This window comes from Piliocolobus tephrosceles, chromosome 3 (assembly GCF_002776525.5).
Source record: "Piliocolobus tephrosceles isolate RC106 chromosome 3, ASM277652v3, whole genome shotgun sequence".
NCBI lineage: Eukaryota > Metazoa > Chordata > Mammalia > Primates > Cercopithecidae > Piliocolobus > Piliocolobus tephrosceles.
In genome coordinates, this window is record NC_045436.1 from 67,080,104 (window position 1) to 67,101,779 (window position 21,676).

Sequence of the window (21,676 nt, forward strand, 5' to 3'; positions counted from 1 at the left end):
AATAGCTTACGTTGTATTTCCCATTACATTACTCATATTCATTTGAACGTTTAATTGCTTCAAGTTGATAGCAAACACGACAAGTGTTTCCCATGGGGTCCCTTGTTGGCTTGCTGCTTTGTTTGATTTGTTAAAAGGAGTTGATGTTTTTGAAAGTGAATCTAAAAATAGAAAAATCAAATACATGTTCATTCACATAAATGCCAAGCTAGTTACAAAGCAAAAACTATTTTTATCGCTATAATCCAAAAAGTAAAAATATAATATTCTTGTATTAGAATCTAATGTTTAATAGTTATATTGCCTCTAAAATAATAGTTACCATTTACTAAATGTTTATAAGTGCTGGCAGCTTTACCTCTTGAAAGCTCATAAAATTATGTATGGCCCCCATTTTATATGAGGACATTTTGGTGTGCATGGGATATAACAGCACAGATCATGCATCACTCTATGATTTTGTTTAACAAAGAAGAAAATCATAAGGTGCCAAATACAGGACTCAAAGGCAGAAGCCATTCAGAAATGCAGACGCCGGCTGGGGTACCTGTTTTGTGTTCTTATGGACTTAGTATGTATCTTGAATCCTATATTTGCTCATTATATTTTAATCTTTTGACAAGAACTACATCATTCATTTTTATACAGTCAGGCACAAGTACAAGCCCAAGGCCAAACCCATATGGAGCACACAGACAATATGCTAATTACTCTCCCCTTATCCATTTGCAAACCTACTGGCCATCTAGCTGTCTTGATGGCAATACTTTGAAATGTTTGTTTTGTTGTTTTTACTGTGTTTGGGGATTTTTTTTTTTTTTTTTTTTTGACGTGTCATAAAAACCTCAAGAGTATATTTTCCTATAGTTAGGGCTGAAATCTGAGAGTAACTAAAACTTTATCCTGAGAACACTGTAGGGCTACTGATAACAAAAAGAGCAGTGTTACCTCTTCGAGGAACTGAAGAATCAGATACGCTCCTTGATCTTATGGAAGCTGGGGATTTTAGGCTCTGTCCTACTGTCCCTGGTGACATGGTACTGTTTGTCATATGCTCATTGAACACATTAGGTGACTGAGGCATGTGGGTGAAGGAGGCTGACTGACTTGGCTGCTCCCAGGTCTTGCAGTAAGCTTTTCTTGATGATTCAGGGGAAAGGTGCTGGCTTACACCTTCAATGGAATCTGGTGTCCCTGGGCCAGATGCTAGTAGAAGACACACAAAACAAACAAAAAATCCAAAGTAACGGTAAAATCCCTAAGTTATAAAATAATTTCACCCATCCATCATTTCTAATCACATTACATATTCCTTCTAGTTCTCTATTTAGCAGCTGTGCAGCAATTTACAGTTTGCAAAGAACATTCCAGTATTTTGTTTAAACTCCATGAAAAGAGCAAAACAGGAGCTCTGGTCCCAGTTTACAGGTGAGGGAATACACTCAGACTTAGGGTTTCTCATATTTACCTCAGTATGTACCTGACTCTACTTTTCATTTCCAAGAATCTCTTGATTTCATTACCTACAACAATATCTAAATCCAGCAGACAAATGCAGGCAAGATAGTAACATGTCCCCAGCATCTTCTGTTTCCCATGCTTAATTAACCATGATTAACTTGGATATTTAAAAGGATTACAGAGTAATCATTATAGAATAAATGTACTAACAAATTTACTAATTAACAAATTTACTAATTTGTTAGGATAGTTATAGAATAAAAAGTCAGCTAGAATGTAATCTCAAGGAAGACAAGACTTTTTGTCTGTTTAGTCCTCTGACATATCCTCAGTGCTAATATATTCCTTGTGGTTGGCATACCAGAGGGGCCCAATGGACATTTCTTGAATGACTGAATGTGTCACATGATACACCCTACCAAGTAAGATCACATTTGTGTTATCAATTGTGGGTCTTGCTGCTACTGTAACCAAAATTAAAATTACATAACAAGCTTACTTGGCAAATTTATAGTTTGGTCTCCAAGGAATAGACGTCTTGCAATACTTCTTCTATACCATGCTCTTGGAAATGCCAGAATTTCACTGAGTCGGCGCATATCATATTTAAACGAGGCAGACCCTATATCACAAACAGCTGATACATAAATAACATTTGTTAGTACAGATTTCTAAAACCTTTAATGTTTTCACATGCTAGGTATAAGACAGGGTTATTATAAAGCTGAATTATACTTAAGTTACATATTATGATTAGTAAGTGACGTGTTCTTGCACAAATTACAAAAACAGCATATTCTAACATTGTTAGTACCATTTCCCTTTTTTGAGGTGATGGCAAGTTGGAATTCTATTATCACTTTATCATGAACTCCTCAGAGAAGTCCTAAAGATCAGTCTGATAGCCAGCTTTCAATTTTAATACAACAGTCTTTTCTATTATGGAAAATGAATAATCAGGATGAACTGATATACAAATTTTCTCAAAAGGAATTGTAAACCAAATAGCTGTGTGGCAGGGACTACTATTTTCCTATCAGACTAATAGCAGTGACTTGAGACAAAAAACATTTTGATGGCCTTCTTCCAGAGTTCTGCTCTGGAGCATTCTTCTACCATAGTTTCTATAGGGTTTACATGCCAATGACTCCCACAGCTAAAACTTCTGTTTTTGTCTGACCCCATACCTACAGCCATAGCCCCTAAGTCAATTGTCTACCAGAACCTTCCACCTAAATGTCCTATAGACATTTCCTTCTTTATTTTCTATATTAATGGCTTCACTGCTCCTTCAGTCATCTAAGCTAAAAGTTTGAGGCATTCTTGTCTCCTCTATTGCCCCTAATACAATTTGTACTCAAGCTTATGGATTCTCTTCTCTCTCTCTTCAACCCACTCCTCATTCCCTTTTCTCCTTTTTTACTGCCATAGTTCATGCTCTCATCTGCTATTGCATGGTCTATTTCAGCAGCCTCCTCAAGCATCTTTTCTTTCCTATCTTTCAGGCTACCATCAACTCTCTTTCTAAAACACCATTCTGAAGCATCACCCCATTTCTTAACCTGTAATGGCTTCTCTAATGGCTTTTAACACAAGAATTCTGATTATGCCGAAATAATCAGAACCCAATTCTTTAGCTTCCATATGATATGAGTCCTTACACAATCAGGTCCTATTTTATCAGCTTTGCCTCTAGCCTCTCTCTTTCTGGCTCCATCTACTTTGTACAACCAATTAAATGTTCACTAATACCCTATGCTTTAGCCACAGCAAATCAAAGTATATGATCCAGAACCATACATTTTGATGCTTCTGTGCCATTGAATACCATGTTGCTACCTCCAATAATATTCCTACTCATTTTTCAAAATGTGGGCCAAATAACATTTCCTATGTGAAGCCTTTTCTGATTTCTCATATAAGATAGAATTTATTGTTTCCTCCTCTTTATATAAAGCTCCATTATAGCATTCATTATCCTGGACTCATTCATTTGTCTACACATAAGACCTTGTCTTATTCATGCCTGTTCCCCTCAATCACCTAGCAATCTCAAGTAAAAGTTTACCCTTTATAAAACACAGGCTTAATATATATTTGCAGAATATTGGGTTAAGTGAACATACTGTATTTATTTGATTCATAATTATGAAAGCTTTTACTCAGTATTCTGGATTCTTCAGAATGTCTATTTGCATTTAATTTTAAATACTCAAATTACAATGTAAAGGAAATGAATGATAGTTATATAGCTGTTTATAAAACCAGCAATATATTTACATACAATTCAAGGTCTTCTGACGTCAAGTAAACATTTTTAAACATCACTCATCATGTTTTAGTGTTTTAAGCATTTATAATTAGAAAAACAAAAAGAAACTGTACCAATTCATGGTGGAGAAAAAGTGAAGAAAAGAAGCAACTTCTACTGATGTAATTGGGCATATTTGGCCCTTGGGTGATATGTCTATTTATCTAGAAATTATATTCCTAACATTGATTACTTGGATTGAGACAGTACCATAGGCTGGGCATTCCTCTCCTTTATATCAACTTATCACTGAAAGCTTAACATTAAGTGACTTAATATTTAAACACTACTAAAACAGAGGCCATTATTTAATTTTGGAAAACCATATTTTAATTTAAAAACTGTAAAATTGAGTACCAGATATATTTATTAATGTAGTGTCCATTTTGCTTGTAGACTTGCTTACAGACTGACTTTCAAAAAATGAGGCACCTCCTGAACGCCTGATCCGTGACAAGCTCACTTTTACAAACTCAAGGTTTATACTGAGTGAATCTTTTCGACCAGTGACTGAAGTGGGCTCCTCATCCACATTGCCTTTAAAACAAACAAACACAACCCCCACATCTATGTATACGTATATACACACAGCTGTCTAGTTAGGTGAAAATTATCTAATACACTGTAATATGCCATGAATTAAAATCACTTGAGGTAAAAATTTAAGCAGAGTGATCTAATGAGCATTAGCTTTCCTAACAACAATTTAAGAGGTTCAAACCCATAAACATAATTGGTGATTTTTACAGCCCTTCTCCAACAATAGCAATTAGAATTGACATGGAATATATGTTTTCATCATTTATTTAAATACAAGTCAAGAATTAGTTACTAATAAGCTTTTATGCATTTGCAGTGGTTCATCTGCACTTCAAAGTGACAATGAAATTTGATTTCACTAAATGGCTGACAAATTATAGTCTCTTTTTAAATTAACAAATGTGACCCATGCACTTTAAAATTTTACTTTCTATACAATTTGTTATGTAAATGGACAGTGATTTGCTAAGACATTTAAACATTTCAGTGACATAAGTAATCTCTGATATCCACAGATTACTGTGCTGTGTATATCACTTAGAAAATATTCCGAATTTTAAAATTCTTGTATAATTTAGTTCACCTGAATTACTTATGTATATGTATACTTATTATGTAAATATGAGATAGGTATTATCAAAGAGGAAAATATAAAAATGATCTTGGATATGTCCCTTATGATTTATGAAAATAAAGCTTGGAAGTTTGAAAACATGCTGTAAATCTGAAAAAGACATGAACATGCAAAGTATACCTAATCCTCCTGATCCAGGTGTAAGGCCAGAAACAGCAGTTTTTTGTTTCCCTGCTCCATATGGATGAAATACATAAAGGGAAAAGTCAGACATGCATGCAGTGAAGCTCAAGCCAGATGAACTACTGCTGGAACTGGTCAGGTCTGACTGACTACTACTATGTCGACTTCGGCCAAGAGGGCTGCCTAGTCCTGATGAACCTACAGTGAGCACAGGAAATTGAAAATATAAGCCACAAGAAAAAAAGGCCAGTCAATAATATGTTCTTAAGAACCAAACATGACTTCAGAGTAAAATGGAGACACTCAAACATATCAATAGATTTAACAGATCAATAGATTTAAATCCTTAAAACTGAAATAAAGACTTAGATGTATTTTCCAATTAATTTACACCAGGGTTGAATACTCTGTTCATCCTTAAAACAATTATTTTTATATATATGTTTGGCCTACTGCATGGTTTCCTGTTTTCTCCTTGACTCCTAGAAGCAGGCAGTGGAAGAGGCCCAAAATAGCTGGGGCTTAAGCAAAAGGGGAGGAGAACATACTGTAAAAAATCTATATCATATACTTGGAGTCCACATTTCAGTAGATGCAGTGGAAACAGGGCAAGGTATGCAAATGCAGAAAGTAAAAAGATCTCGTGTGGAGAGCCAAGTGTCCTTGTTGGTAACATTTACTAGGGATGGACAGGTAAATTCCAAAAACATTAAAAAAAGAGACTGTTTGAATAGATTATTAAATGATTTTGCTGGTGATTCCAAAATGTATGTCCAGACCAGACCTCCTTTGGATTTATATATTACAACTGCCTACTTGACCTCCTATTAGAATGGCTCACAGGCATTTAAACCAAACTGTACTCTTGATCTTTTTCCTTGAATTTGCTTTTCTTCCAGTGGGCCCCATCTCCAGTAAATGAATACTTCATGAAAATAGCTCAACCAGGCTGGGTGCAGTGGCTCATGCCTGTAATCCCAGCACTTTGGGAGGCTGAAGTGGGCAGATTATGCGGTCAGGAGCTTGAGACCAGCCTGACCAATATGGGGAAACTCCATCTCTACTAAAAATACAAAAACTAGCCGGGCGTGGTGGCATTCGCCTGTAATCCCAGCTACTCAGGAGGCTCAGGCAGGAGAATTCTTTGAACCCAGGAGGTGGAGGCTTCAGTGAGCCGAGATGGCACCACTACACTCCAGCCTGGGCAACAGAGCGAGACTCCATCTCAAAAAAAAAAAAAATAAATAAAAAGAAAATAGCTCAACCCAAACCTGGGAGTTATCTGTCATCTTTCTTACTCCTGACTGTCTGTCATGCAGTTTATCATTCATCATTTCTATATCTCAGGCATATAAAGTCTGTCCATTTCCTTCCATCTCACTGCTGCCATTGTACCTTAAGCAATTATTAACTCTGCCTGGACTACAGAAACAGTTCTCTTTGCCTCGTCCTACTACAATCAACTGCTGCACTGCAGCTGGACTGGTATTCTAAAAGTATGTATGTGAATCATATCCACTCCCTTGCTTAACCTTTCAGTGGCTTTCCCACATGAGTTGACTCTTTCCTCTCTCTCTAAACCCTTCTTATGCCAGTCTCCACACTTAACAATGGCTCTTTTTTCCTTTTTGTTATTCAGAGTTGCCAAACTGTTTCTTCTTTGTGGATTTTGTATTCTCTCCCGGGAGTGTCCGTTCCCCCAGCTCTCTGCTTGGCTAACTCATACTTACCTCACGTTTCCATTTAAAATAAGCTTGTCTGCTGGGCTATTATCTGTTTCTCCAAATTCAGTTTAGGTTCCACATTAGTAAGTATGAACCATGTCTATTAGCTAAGTTCACTATTACTATGCCCTAGCACTGACCCAGACCACAAAGATCCTTTGAAAGAATGGATATTGTCGCAACCTATATATTCTCATGATCATTCCTTGAATATTTTATAATGATAAAATGAGGGGTGCTATTCATTTCTGTTGTTTTCTAAGGAATCATAAAATTTGGGCATAAAAAAGTTTCTCATTTCATATTCCTTTCACTACCTATTCCTAGCATGGTGCATATATACTGCTATAATAATTTAAGTGCTAATAATTTATGACATTAGGACAGTTTGTCATTAAGAAAAAGATTAACATTCCAAAAGAGAAACGGGCATGGGCATATATTTACCACTCCCAAGAAATAGCTAATGAAGTAATAGAGTACAGATTAATAAAATCCAATTTTAATCCATCACATTGACAATGATTAAAATTAAATTTAAAGCAGTGTTGGGAATACAATGAACTGGTGTCCATACACACTGTGGTGAGTGTGTAGAAATGTTAGTCTTACCAGAAAGCAAATGTATCAAACACTTTCAAAATGTTCATACTTCCTAACCTAGAAATTCCACTTTTAAGAATTTCTCCTAAGAATATATCTTTGTTTAAAAATATTTACATATAAAGATGTTGACTTTAGTATTATTTTGAAAGCAAAATAGTCCACGGAATCTCAAGTATATGATCAAACTGATGGAATATCTTATAGCCATTACTTTTAGAGATGAATATTTAATAATTTAGCAAAATATCTATGATATTTTAAATTTTAAAAAGTTACATAGAAGAGACCATATTTCAATTTTTGCCTTGGAAAAAGATTGTATCACTATAGAAATGTTGTAGTGTTATCAAAGATAACACTGGTTATCTAGGATAAAGGGATATTCTCATTTTCATTTCACCTTTAGTACTTTTCATTTTCTATAATGAATAGTGAGTGTAAATTTTATAATCAGAAAATGTTTTTCAAAAACCAACACTACCACTTAAAATATTTTGTTGACAACACAACTCCAACAGCAATATTTTGGAGCTAAGTACTAGATAATGGGTGACCACATTAGCAAAATCTTTATTTCTAAGATATCAACCTTTTTGTTTTCGAATTTTGTTGTGAAAACTTTCAAAGATTCACACAGCAAAACAAATGATATAACAATTTCCCAACTAGTACAAGTAAATACTGTGTTCAAGATATAATTTCAATTTTTCAAAGATGAATTTTGGGATGCTTTCTCACAAGCCAGTTTGTAATAATTTTTCCAACTGATGCTTGATGAGATTATTAGAATAAAGATTTGAATCTAAGATGACTCTCAAAAAGTAGGACCCAAAACCTAAGCTGTATTTCCTTACAAATCAGAAAGGTAATTTGCTCTCCACAGTCTTCATGCCTCTCAAAAATGGAATTTGGGATTTTATTTTTTTCACTCTTAATGCAAGCCTTCTCAGCCTTGCCATTATTGACATTTTCAACCAGCTAATTCTTTGGGAGTGGAGGGGGTTGTCATATATACTATAGAATGTTTACTAACATCTCTTGCTTCCCTTCTAGCTGCCAGCTGTAAACCTCAGTTATGACTATCAAAATTGTCTCCTAATATTGCCAACAAGATAGCTCCTGGTTAAGAACCACTATTTTGACTATATTCCAGTCTTATCAGTTTTCATTCAGTCTAGTCTCTTTTTTCCAGAGGTATTCAATAAAATCTTTACCATTTGCATGTATGATCTCTGTTTCATTTTTAGGGCAGAAATGGCACCCAGCTTTAACATAGTGAGGAATGTCTATCATCTCAGGAAATCAATTATATTTTAAAAACAAAACCTTTATGAAACACATATTTGAGTTAGATAACCAAATTTGCCCTTTAAAAATACATATGCTACTGCTACTTGATACAGTTTTCACTCAGTGTGATAAAAAATCCCTGTAAGGTAACACTATGTTTCTTATTTTCCATTTATAATACTGATTACTCCTGAATGTCAAGTATAGCTTAAGATAAAAGATACTCAAAAGTACTTGAATGTGTGAATTATTATATAGTAGTTATGTCACAGTGCTTGTAGTATGTACATTCAAGCCAAATTCAAAATACTGTCTAATTGCCATTCAGCTAAAAATAGAAACCAAAGGGTACTCAAGTTCAAGTAACACATGAAATATACTCAAAACATTGGTCTACTATAGATTTCTTTCTATAAATAATCCTCAGATATTCCCCTTTTCCAAATATACTTAAAAATATGTATTAATTACATTAAAATATTCATTTAAAAATAGTATTTGGTTTTATACTAAAGGAATAAAAGAACATTATCTATACCTGGTATTCCAGTTTTGCTAGCAGAAGTCTTTGTTCCACTCTGAGTAGCATTACCTCCAGGGGATAAAGTCTCTGCAGGATATGTAGTCCCTAAAGTCTCCAGTTCTCCTCGGTTTGAAGAAAACACCAAATCCAGGGATGGCAGCTTTAACATGCATTCTACTCTTGATACTGGTAAACAGCTAAATTTTATCTGTGAGGGCTAAAAATAACAGAAAGAAAAAGGTTTCCAGGAACTCGATAAATGAAAAGTTTTAAATGGAAATAATATTGAAATGTTCAAATAAACTTAAGAAACGTTTTTTTTAACAGAAAGAAATGAAGTATATCACCTGAACTCATACATAACCCACAACATCTACAGGGAAGTTAAGAAATTTCACCTTGGATTTCAAAAGTTACATTTAATGTCCATTTCTGTCTACATATATTGATCATGTTTACTCATTTGATACTTAAGATTTTGTGTTTATTGTCCTAGCTTTTTTAAACAGAAACATGATATAAAAATCAAAATGTGTAAACAAAATGCTATCATTTTAAAAAACCTAAATATTTGAGGAGCCATCTCAGAACAATAAGACGGTTGACCCTTGAACACCACAGGTTTGAACTGTACTGGTCCAATTAACATAAGGATTTTTTTCAGCCAAACATGGATTGAAAATACAGTATTTGGGGTGAAAAACCCGTATATACAGAGGGCTGTCTCTTTTCTTTTTTAGTAATTCCTCAGGGCTGACTGCGGGACTTGAGTATGTGTGGATTTGGTATACATAGTGGGGGGCAGGGGTAGTGCTAGAGCCAATCTCCTAAGTATATGGAGGGACTGTATTTAAATATTTAGATAGTTCAGAACCTTAAAAATATTTATGCTCATATTAAACTTGTTCATAATAACAAAGGTTGGTTATAGTTCAGAACCTTAAAAATATTTATGCTCATATTAAACTTGTTCATAATAACAAAGGTTGGTTTTTGTTTTTTTAGAGACAGGGTCTCACTCTGTTGCCCAGGCTGGACTGCAGTGGTGCAATTATGGCTCATTGCAGCCTTTGAACCTACCAGTCTCAAGCAATTTTCCCATCTCAGCCTCCCAAGTAGCTAGGACTACAGATGCACACCATCACACCTGGCTAATTTTTTTTTTTTTTTTTTCTCCTGGTAAAGATGGGGTCTCCATATGTTGCCCAGGCTGGTCTCCAACTCCTGGGCTCAAGTGTTCTACCCACCTCAGCCTCCCAAAGTGCTGTGATTACAGGTGTGAACCACTGCACCCAGCCCAAAGGTTTTATAACCCTCAAGCCCTCATTCATTCTGTTTTCATCAGGCCTTTAAGCTAGCTAAAAATTCTACAATGTAAGACTGAAGCTCTTTGGCCACATTAACGTTATAGAAGATAGTTGGAACAGATGACCATTAGTGTTTCCTTTACTCTTAAGATTGATTATTAGATTTTAATTGAGGATCAACTAAACCCTGAAGTTTTGATACAAGTAGTTTTAAATCCTCCCTGATAAACAGATTTAATTAAATATATACTATACTTGGTATAGTATATATGCTAATATATATAATATATACTAATATTATATATTTGGTATAATATATGCTAATATATACTCTCAAAGGCCTATTGGTAGGACTGCATTTTAGAATAAAATATTAAATAAAAACTAGGTAACGCTTAGCAAAATTTTTTATTTTTATTTTATTTTTATTTTTTGAGACGGAGTCTCGCTCTGTCACCCAGGTTGGAGTGCAGTGGCCGGATCTCAGCTCACTGCACGCTCCGCCTCCCAGGTTCACGCCATTCTCCTGTCTCAGCCTCCCGAGTAGCTGGGACTACAGGCGCCCGCCACCTCGCCCGGCTAGTTTTTTGTATTTTTCAGTAGAGACGGGGTTTCACCGTGTTAGTCAGGATGGTCTCGATCTCCTGACCTCATGATCCGCCCGTCTCGGCCTCCCAAAGTGCTGGGATTACAGGCTTGAGCCACCGCGCCCGGCCGCTTAGCAAAATTTTTAATAAAAGTACTATTGTGACTTTACATCTCAATTACACTTTGTATCTGCCCAGAAAGAACTATAATGGCAAGAAATTAAGGTGCCAAAATAAAAGCATAAAATGCTTACAAAAGGGTTTTAACTTGAATATTTTTATTTTTGCCACAGAAGTATGAGTTTTAATTTTTGAAAACCCAAAGATCTATGAAACTTCTTGGTAGAAAAGTGAATATAGATGATCTCCAATTTAGTATTTTTCTACTTTATGATGGGCAAAAGTGATACACATTCAGTAGAACCTGTATTTTGAGGACCCACACAACCATTTTGCATTTCACTTTCAGTAAACAGTCAATAAATTACATGAGATATTCAAGACTGTATTATAAAAAAGGCTTTGTGTTAGACGACTTGACCCATCTGAAGAGTAATGTGTTCTGAGCACATTTAAGATAAGCTAGTTTAAGCTATGATGTTCAGTAAGTTAAGTGTATTAAATGTATTACTGACTTATGCTATTCAGTTTGTGATGCGTTAATCAGAACTTAACAGCATCATAACTTGAGTGTCTGTATACACATAACATTTCACACATACTTCACAGATACTCAAGCAACCTCCAAGCCATCATAAACATACTAAAGGTTCATGAACCCGAGGTTAAGAAAACTTTTAAACAGTAATAATGTTGAAGTCTTCAAATAAACTTAAGAAAAACATTCCTCTTTAAAACAAAAACAAGGAAATGAAGTATATCACCTGAACTCGTACATAAACCACAACATCTACAGGGAAGGAAGAGTAAGCAGATGTTGAAGATGACACTAGTGATGTTGTTGATTCTTCCATAGGATCTGGTATTTCAAAATGTCCCATATCTTCATCTTGTGAGCTGACAGCTGTTTAAAATATCTGGTTAAGTTTTATTATTAGATCAAAGGCAAACTATTTATTAAAAGATCCTTATTGTTTATACAGGTGAGATGAGAGGTATGAACACCCAGAAACATTTGCTTCTGTAGCCCTTCATTCTATACGTTTTTCCCTGTTCACACCTCTTGCTCATTCCCCCAAACTCAAATTTTCCTGCTGCTATACCAAACACTGTACAAAGAAACTAGTGATTATATCCTTGCCCTCAAAGAGATTCCAGTCCAAGGGACACACTAAGGATGTAGAAGCTAAATGTTAATTTTGTCATTAACTAGCTGGGGCCATGGGAAAGTTATGTAACCTTACCAGGACTTAGTTTCTTCACTTGTAAATGACAATTAGATGATCTCTCAGGTTCTTTTACAGTTTATAATTCTTTAATATTTATAATTGCATATATTATGTAATAATGTATAATAGCATTAAGAAAACCCTCTATATAATAAGATCCCAAAATATATGTGATGGGCAGGTATATAAGAAGGATGCTTACCTGTATAATTCCTTTCAATTGGTGTAATTGGGATAGTTTCCAGAGCTTTTTCCAGAAAGTCTAATAGGCAGGGACTGATAACCATTTCTTCTGGCAATGACTGAAGTGCTACCCAGGCATATAACTTGGCTGTTTTTACTCCTCCACTTCCTTTTCCTTTGGCTAGAACATTTAGAAATTCCATTTAATGGATTTTATAAAAAGTTCCAATTAAACAGAAATTTGAATTATATTAAAGTTTAATCAGGTGAAGTACCTCACATTTAAGGCCTTACAAGAAAATAATAAAAGTAGCAGGTTGATAGGAATGATATGTTAATGTTAGAATACAGAGGCAATTAATGACATATAATAAGGTGGTTATCCCTACTTGCTATACATCACAAGTTTTGGTCCAGTTTTTCAGCTTTATATTTTGCTTAGTCTCTCATTAGCATTAGTCATTTTGTCCATTGAAGAAGATATAGAGAACTTTAACAATATTTAGTGGCAAGTGAAGAAAAATGTCACTGTTCTCAGGCTTTCCTAGGCTTAGCTTGTACATATTTATAATGCTTCCCTATATGGGATGCCATTTCTCTTTCCTTTTACCTAACTAAATATATCTGCTTCAGGAGAATGAGTAAAACATCTAAGACTTAGCTAGCTTTGGCTAAGGTTTCCAACTCTTAACATTTATTAGTTGTTCAAATCTAGAAAAGACATCCAACTTTTATGAGCCTTAACGTTCCTCATTTATAAAAGGCATTAATATCTGCCATGCACTTAATGGACACAGATGTGCCTTGTTAACTGAAAAGTGGTATTAGGCATTCTCAGCATAATTACCATTTTAAAAGGTTTATATATCAGGTTTTGTCTCCCAAATGAAACTTTTTCAAATAATTCTTGTCTAGTCTGATATTTTTTGGAAATCTTGCCATGTATGTACGGTATCATTCATGTGCTATGGTAGCCAGATTCCAAGATGACGTTCAATGATCCTTGCCTCCTGGTATTCGTACCCTTGTGTAGCTTACTTCCATACTGACCTTCTACCACAAAGTTTTACTCATCACACAGGTCTCTTTTGGAGAACACTCAAGAAGCCCATTAGAGAAGCCTACATGAGAGGAACTGAAGTACCAATTAGCCAGTCACATGACTGAGACATGATGGAGGCAGATTTTTCAGCCCCAATCAGGTATTCAGATGACTCTAGCCCTAGCCAATGTCATGACTACAATCTTATAAAAGACCATGAGTTAGATCCATTGAGCCAAACTGTGCCTACATTTCTGATCAACAGAACCTGTAGTTGAGGTTATAAGTCATAAATTCTGGGTAATGTGTTATACAACAAAGAAGTAATAAATGTTTAAGCCCAATGTACTCTCACGTTTGATATTTCCATCTGATCATAAGCTCCCAAATTTGAGCTACATAAAACTACTCTTTTTATATGTACAGACCGAAAAATTTAAGTAAGTAAACTATTTGGTATATTGTTTATTTTATAACAGATATTCTAAAGTAATGTCAATTTCAAAAACAGGTGAAAATGGTTGGCCTACACTTCCATATATGAAGTCTGTATAGTCATTATTGACAAGTGTATGTCCTTTTTTCTTAAACATGTGCATTGGAAAGTCTCAAAAGAGCAAGTAGGTAATAACTAAAAATTTTAAAAATGACAAAAAATAGACTATATACTCCTTAAATACCTGCGGGAATAGGTGGGGGCTGGGGAGGAAGTAAGGTGTTAGTCTTGCTCTGGACAGTGCAAGGTAAAGGAGGAGAAGGAGGAGATGTTGCACTATCTTTCATACCATACAGCTTGGACTCTTTGGAGAGTGTTCTTGGCAAGGAAGATCCCCTGGAGGCATTAGGTGATTCAGTCTTTAGCGTCTTGGAATTGTAATGCAACTGTATTGAAATAAATAAACTTTTAAAATTAAAATTATAAAGATGAGGAAAATCAAGAAATATAGAAAAATGTAGAAAAGAACATTGGAAGTCAGAAGACTTTTAACTTTTAAAAGTTAGCTTTGTGATCCTGGCAGGTTTCTTTGCTTTTATTCATTTTTTAAAATAAAAAGGTAATTTCAGATAATCTTTAATGTCCTTTCAAATTGAATAGTCTATGATTCTATAATTCTATAATCTAAAAAATTGTTTAATGAAGTTGCACTAGGTGAGGTTTAGCAACTTTGTTATGAATATCAATTTATTAAAAAACTGAACTTGTTTCCATCAAACTTCCATGGAAAATGCTATATAAATGAAGTGGGAACCTGCAGTTTTGATGTTCTTCTGTCCAGAATATGGCCATGTTAGACAAAAAAGTTACTAAGTCTCATTTTAATATAATGAGAAAAAGATGAACATATATGATAGAAAATAAACATTGCTACCAATAGTCTAATCCCTTACCCTAGGCAATTAGGTTTTTACCTTTACATCAACTCCAGGAATGTAAAATACTGTTGTTTCTAAGTCACTAGGCTTTGTCTGTAGAGATGATGGCACTTTCTTGCCGGTCATTAAATGGGTGGTAGAAGCATAATTAGTTTGAAACTTCTTCTTTTTTGAAGGTGAATCTTGATCTAAGCTCCTGGAACTTCGATCATAACTCCTGTGAACAGAAAAATGTTCTTATCGTTCTAAAAAATGACACATTTATCTCTTTTTTTTGTTTAAAAGCTAACTTTTATTTTTACAGTAAATGGAATATAATCAGTCATTTAGGAAGCTGAAAAAAACTAAAGTTCATCAGTATCCCTAGCGAGACTGGTTAATGCCTTGCATGAATGATGTAAATGTTGTATGTTCCATAACTATACAGGGCAGTTACCTTTATTCTTTCCTAAGGTCATGACTTTCATTTGAACATACTAGGTTGAACCAAATGAAACTGCCCTTTATATAGGTAAAAATACAGCTAAATATTAGCAATTTATTATGGGTTATGGTTCAATCAAAAATAAACTAATAGTCATTCCTTTTATCATCACTACTTCATTTGTAAGAGATTTTAACTGTTTATAGTACCTTTTTATTTTCTCTTATTTTATAAAAGCCTCAATTAAATATTTTATTATGGAAATTTTTGAACTATAAAAAGTAATCAGAATAGTATCATTAATGATCCTCCATGTTTCCACTACCCAGTTTCAATAATGGTCAGCATTCTTTTTATCTACATGTCCACCCATCCACTCAATTATAACTATTTTTTTTTACAGTTCATTTTTAGATTAGAAAAGAAAAAACTTAAAGAAAAAATATGTTAATCCTGTTTATATCATCATTTAGTTAGTGATGTAAACAAATAGTAAAGCTGCAGTTATATCCTGAACACAGTTTCAGTCTACTGAGGTCTGTGTAACTGTCTCCCAGTCTTTCTTGTTTCTTTATGAACTCATCAAAACTCTCAATCACTAAGATACTTCTGAGCACTATGTTGTTCTTTAAAACTGAAATATGTATAATACAGGGACAGACACTGAGAAATTCATGTATGTTAACAGAATTCCAAAGATATAACTATTTTAATTAAAAAATTTGCCAGACTCTAAATCAGACATCCATTTCTAGTTGCCAGAAAATATTATGCACTTGTTTATAAGAAATTGTATAAGAAATAACCACTTGACCATTATAACTATAATTACATTTACACTTCAAAATCTGCATTTTGGGATGGAGAAGTTTGTTATAATTCAGTGATATATGAATAGTATTTCTAATAGATAAAGTTACATGTATCCTTTTTTAATCAATTTCTTACCTTCTCAAACTTATATCATCGTGTTCTTGTAGAAGGGTGGTTGGGTGGAGTACACATTTCCCACTATCAATTTCAACCCGTATATCAAGTTCAAAGTCAATATTTCTCTCTGTAGCTGTGCCACTAAGACTTCTATTGACTGGTGTTGTTGGCCAGCGTTCTGTAAATAGTTGATGAACAGCAGCAAAGCCTGTTGCTTTTTTACGAGATGTGTGTCTACAGAAAGAACAACTGATCATTACATTGTAGTAAAATGAGAGTTCTTTTTAACAAACTATTAAACATGTTATGTGAGCAATAGTCTGTAAATAAATTTTACTATTTTATAAATTAACTTGAGTGAGTTTAATGGAGTCATTTTACTCAGCTACTATGTACTGAATAACTATTATATGCCAGGCTATGTGCTAGGTGATGAGGACACAGACATAATCACCACTTTTAAGGAGTCTAAATATCAGTATATAAACTATACTGTGTGTGTTGGAAAATATTTCATTTTCTCAAATTATAACATTTAAATGTTACTTTCCAGATTTTATTAAAGACAGAACAAGGAAAGAAAAATAATGCCATAAGCTCTTTAACAAATGGTGCTGGAAAAACTGGATATCTACATCAAAAAAATGAAATTGAACCCTTATGTTATACCATACAAAAATATCAACTCAAAATGGATTAAAGACTTAACATAACACCTGTGTTAAACTCTTAGAAGAAAATATAGGGAAAAGGCTTCATAACACTGGTCTTGGCAATGATTTCCTGACACCAAAAGCACAGACAACAAAAGTAAAAACAGACAAATGGGACAACATCAAACTAAAAGAGCTTCTGCAAAGCAATGGAAACAATCAGTAGGGTGAAACCCATGGAATGGGGGAAAATATTTGTAACCATATATCTGACAAGGGGGTAATTCCCAAAGTATGTAAGAAAATCCTAGCATTCAGAAAGCAAAAAAAAAAAAAAATCCGATTTTAAAAACTGGCTAAGAACTTAAGTAGACATTTCTGCAAGGAATCAGCCAACGGGTGTATGAAAAGGTGCTTAATATTACTGTCATCAAGGAAATGCAAATCAAAACCACAATGAGATTATGACTTCATACCTGTTAAGATGACTATTATTTAAATAAAAACAAAAAATAAGTGTTGGCAAGGACATGGAGAAAACAATCCTTGGACATTTTGGTAGGAATGCAAAATAGTGCAGCTGCTAGGGAAAACAGTATGGAGATTCCTCAACAGATTACAGTAGAACTACAACATGATCCAGAGATCCCACTTCTGGGTATTTATCCAAAAGAATTGAAATCGGGATCTCAAAGAGATATTAGCACTCCCATGTTCACTGCAGCATTTTTCACAATAGCCAAGATGTAGAAACAACCTAAAATGTCCATTGACAGACAAATGAATTTAAAAATGTGGTGCATACATACAATGGAATATTATCAGCCTTAAAAAAAAAGAAAGAAATGCTGCACTATGTGACAACACGTATGAACTTGAGGACATTATGCTACATGAAATAAGCCAGATACAGAAGGACAAATACTGCAGGAGTCCACTTATATGAAGAATCTAAAATTGCCCAATTCATAGAAGTAGAGAATAGAATGGTGGTTGTCAGGGGTTGGGGGTCGGGGGGAGGTTGGCAGTTGCTAATCAATCATGTATAAAGTTTCAGTTATGCAAGATTAATAAGTTCTAGAGATTGTGCCTAAAGATAACGATATTGTGTTGCACACTTAAAAAGGTGTTAAGAGGGTAGATCTCATGCTAAGTGATCTTACCAAAATAAAATATTTAAAGAACTTATCCAATTGTATATCTGGAAAATATGGTTACACTAATGTAAATTATATCTCAAAACTGACAAAATAGTTTTCAAAAAGGCAATGTAAAACATAAAAAGTAAGGAGATATAGATCATCTGTTCAAGAAGGCAAATGTCTGATTACTGTTAAGACAAAACAAAAAAAAGGGAAGAATTTATCCACACAACTACAAAGTAATATTTTCTATGACAAAATTTATATTATGTTTTAAGAAATACCAAAATACCTAGAAAAATTGTTAGAAAAGACTCAAACCTGGACCACCATGAAATTAAATATAATGACAAGATTCTAAAAATTTCCTGGAAGAAAACAGATATTTTATAAAATATCAAAAAAATCTTAGGTCACATTGACAGAATTGAAAAAGATAACCAGCATATGCTGGATATGGATGCTGGAAGATAACAGAGCAGTTTTTCTTACTTAGGAGAAGAAATAAATATTAGACTAGAATTCTTTTCCCAACCCAATAATAAACACAAAAGCAGTAAAGCTACTTTAGACATGAAGAAAATGAAGTAGATCTGCAATAATAACTTTTCATAGAAAGTTATTTGAGAATGTACTCCAGAAAAATGAAGTAGTAAAACCAAATATGCTGATATATGGGACTTAGGAGTCAGTGGCTTCAGTCTAGGAAAGGGAGGAAAGAATCCCTAAAGCTCAATATGCAGAAGACTGAAGATAGAGACAGTTTCTTACAGATCAACTTTTGGTTATACTCTTGTGCTAAGGCAATTTCTCATTATTTATTACCATTATTAGAAACTCTTACTATTACTGTCACAACCTCACTTGAGGGTGGTTTAAATAGATCAGTGCCAAAGATCCTTGTGGCTCCTCTTGAGGGCATATTCAGAGCAAAGTTTCACATATGTCATTTATTTCATTAACACCATTTCATCTTATTTCTTCTAAGAATTTGCTTAAGTCTTTCATCTATTGCTAACCACTTCCCTTTACTACTTTTCTTTACTAGCCTTCACTATTACGTATCTCCTTACTGCAATCTGTTACTTTAATGCCACAGGAATACAGCCCTCTCCTTTAATTTACTCATAACCACATCTTTATTTCCATTTTATTTTAGATGACTAAACTTAGATGACTTGAAAAACACTTAAATTTAAAAAATAATGCTATATGGAGCTACATCACAACAAACCATGTGATAAATTTTATTAAATTTTATTTTAATGAGTCACTCTCACTCAAGTGCGTCACATTAAAAATTATTTTTTGTAAAAGTTGAGTTATATGTAACATTTTGTAGTCATTTCTAGATTCTGAAATACTACATTAGGATCTTAAAACAAGGTTACTCACGAGGGTTTCCTGTAAATATAAAACCTTTCCCTCTCATGGTCTTCATCTTTTTCATCCTTCTCGGAATCTTCACTGGTAGAAGACAAACTGTCATCCCGTCGGCCCTCTTCAGTTTGGAAAGGAATGCCTGGTGAAAAGCCTCCTGGAGTTTTGGGAGAACTGAACACGGAACATGATCCTTCACTATTTGATGAATAATGGGATGGACCTTCAATGGTTACTGACAAAAGGTCCAGTTCTGTCTCCTCTGGAAACTGATTGTAAAAGCAAAAAACATGAATCAGATTCATATTTCAATTAAAAAAAGAAAAAATATATAAATTTAAACATTTAAAAATCATCTCAGAGTTGAATTTCTTCACTCTGAAATGAAAGGAAGGTCAGATTCATGAACATATGAAATGGTACCCCAAGGAAGGAAGCAAAAGAGCCAACCACAGAAAGTTATACTACTAACATACTAAAAATCAGAATGAGATTTTACTTTATATTAACATATATTACTGTATCAATAAGTAAACATTGTAATTCTTTAAAGCAGAAGTTAAACACGTGGAAGCAAAAGAAACATGATTAACTGTAAATCAGAATGGCAAGAGCAATTAGTGATAGAAGAGCATGCAGTGTCAGTACAAAGTTTATTATTTTCTCATCATGCTAGTAGATGCTTTTTGTGGATACATCTTTTAAAAATGAGCCCCACATGAGTTAAAGAAAAATGTGCAAATAGCCAAGTAATAAAATATGTATCAGTCAAACTGAAGAATGCTGTATTTTAAGGTAAATACAGTTGGCTCTCTGTAAACACCTACAGATTCAATCCAGTGCAGATGGAAAATATTGGAGGAAAAATAAAAATAATAGTACAATAAACAATAGTACACAAAATATTTAACAACTATTTACAATAGCATTTAATGTGTACTAAGCATTATAAGTAATCTAGAGATGATTTAATGTTTATGGGAGGATGTACGTAGGTTATGTGTAAATACTGCACAATTTTATAAATACAGATATTGAGAGATGACTATAGTTTGTATAAACACCATGTCACTAACTCAGGATTTCCACCAGGAGACCATTTAAAGAGGTCAAACAAAACAAAACAAAACAAAAACAAAACACCCCCATGACCTAATTTTGATGCCCAACTTCACAGAGTCACAGAGTTACTTGAGCAATAATAAGCCTTTATAAAGCTTAATGTGCAAAGTAATTTATGTGCAATTTATTATTAAAACTACTGGATGCTGCTATTCGATACACAGTTAAGTCCTACATTGAAAATTTCAAATCCACGTGTTCTTCATTTTATATAGTATACATGTTATTGAGTTAACAAATAAATCAGATTGTTAGAACAGCCAATTTTTAAAACTTTGGTAAGAGACAGTAAATAAATATTTCTTTGTTTCATATTTATTTTATATTTAACCATTCCTTATCTATTTTCTAATTTATGATTAGAAAAATCTAATATTTAATCTCATAGCTATTAATTTATGATTTTTTATATACCTTTTTTTTACAAGCAGTACATGGCTAATTAAAAATGGGACTTGAATTGAATCACTTCAAATATTAATCCCTTTGAGAATCACCTGGTTAGCAGAATCCATTCTATTCATGTAAATTATTTCTTTCCAAGTTTTTTTCATAAAAAAAGAACATGTTTGTCAAGCTCACTCTATTACAATTAAACAGTTCTTAAAAAAATCCAGTTTGACTAAATTCAGTATAACTGTGAGATACATGTTGAGACTCAAGCTTGAAGAGAGTGACAAAAGGGAAACAAAATATATTTGGGTAAGTGCTAATTTTTAAATGTACCTTGACAAAAAAGATCTAGATATTCATTCTTCTACATTGTTTGGAACAAAAGAGTAATTTAAAAAATGGATAGTTTTATAAATGTTCTTTTACACCAGTGACTCAAAAGAATGCTCAATTATTAATGTTTGTTATGCATTAAATTTAATTCTTGTTTGAACTAATTAACTGATCTTCGTTTATGAAAAAATTCATTTTGTAGTTGAATATAAGGAAAAACTGCTTCACTTAGGGATTAGGAAATA

General features: G+C 33.7%; 1 protein-coding gene across 6 annotated transcripts in view; it reads right to left on the minus strand.

The window, feature by feature from the left end:
• KIAA1109 (KIAA1109 ortholog) overlaps window positions 1-21,676 on the minus strand; it is a 215,483-nt gene that overhangs the window by 14,370 nt on the left and 179,437 nt on the right. For 4 of the 6 annotated variants that reach the window (XM_023217544.3, XM_023217545.3, XM_023217546.3 and 1 more), the window contains 12 exons: window positions 19,599-19,852; window positions 16,427-16,642; window positions 15,091-15,271; window positions 14,361-14,562; window positions 12,658-12,819; window positions 11,991-12,130; window positions 9,228-9,429; window positions 5,067-5,267; window positions 4,130-4,309; window positions 1,961-2,098; window positions 949-1,206; window positions 11-161 (listed from right to left, as the gene is read on the minus strand). In XM_023217544.3, the coding sequence (XP_023073312.2) occupies window positions 11-161; window positions 949-1,206; window positions 1,961-2,098; window positions 4,130-4,309; window positions 5,067-5,267; window positions 9,228-9,429; window positions 11,991-12,130; window positions 12,658-12,819; window positions 14,361-14,562; window positions 15,091-15,271; window positions 16,427-16,642; window positions 19,599-19,852 (2,285 nt within the window). The remainder of the gene's footprint in view (window positions 1-10; window positions 162-948; window positions 1,207-1,960; window positions 2,099-4,129; window positions 4,310-5,066; window positions 5,268-9,227; window positions 9,430-11,990; window positions 12,131-12,657; window positions 12,820-14,360; window positions 14,563-15,090; window positions 15,272-16,426; window positions 16,643-19,598; window positions 19,853-21,676) is intronic. The other 2 variants (XM_023217547.3, XM_023217548.3) reach the window with 2 other exon arrangements.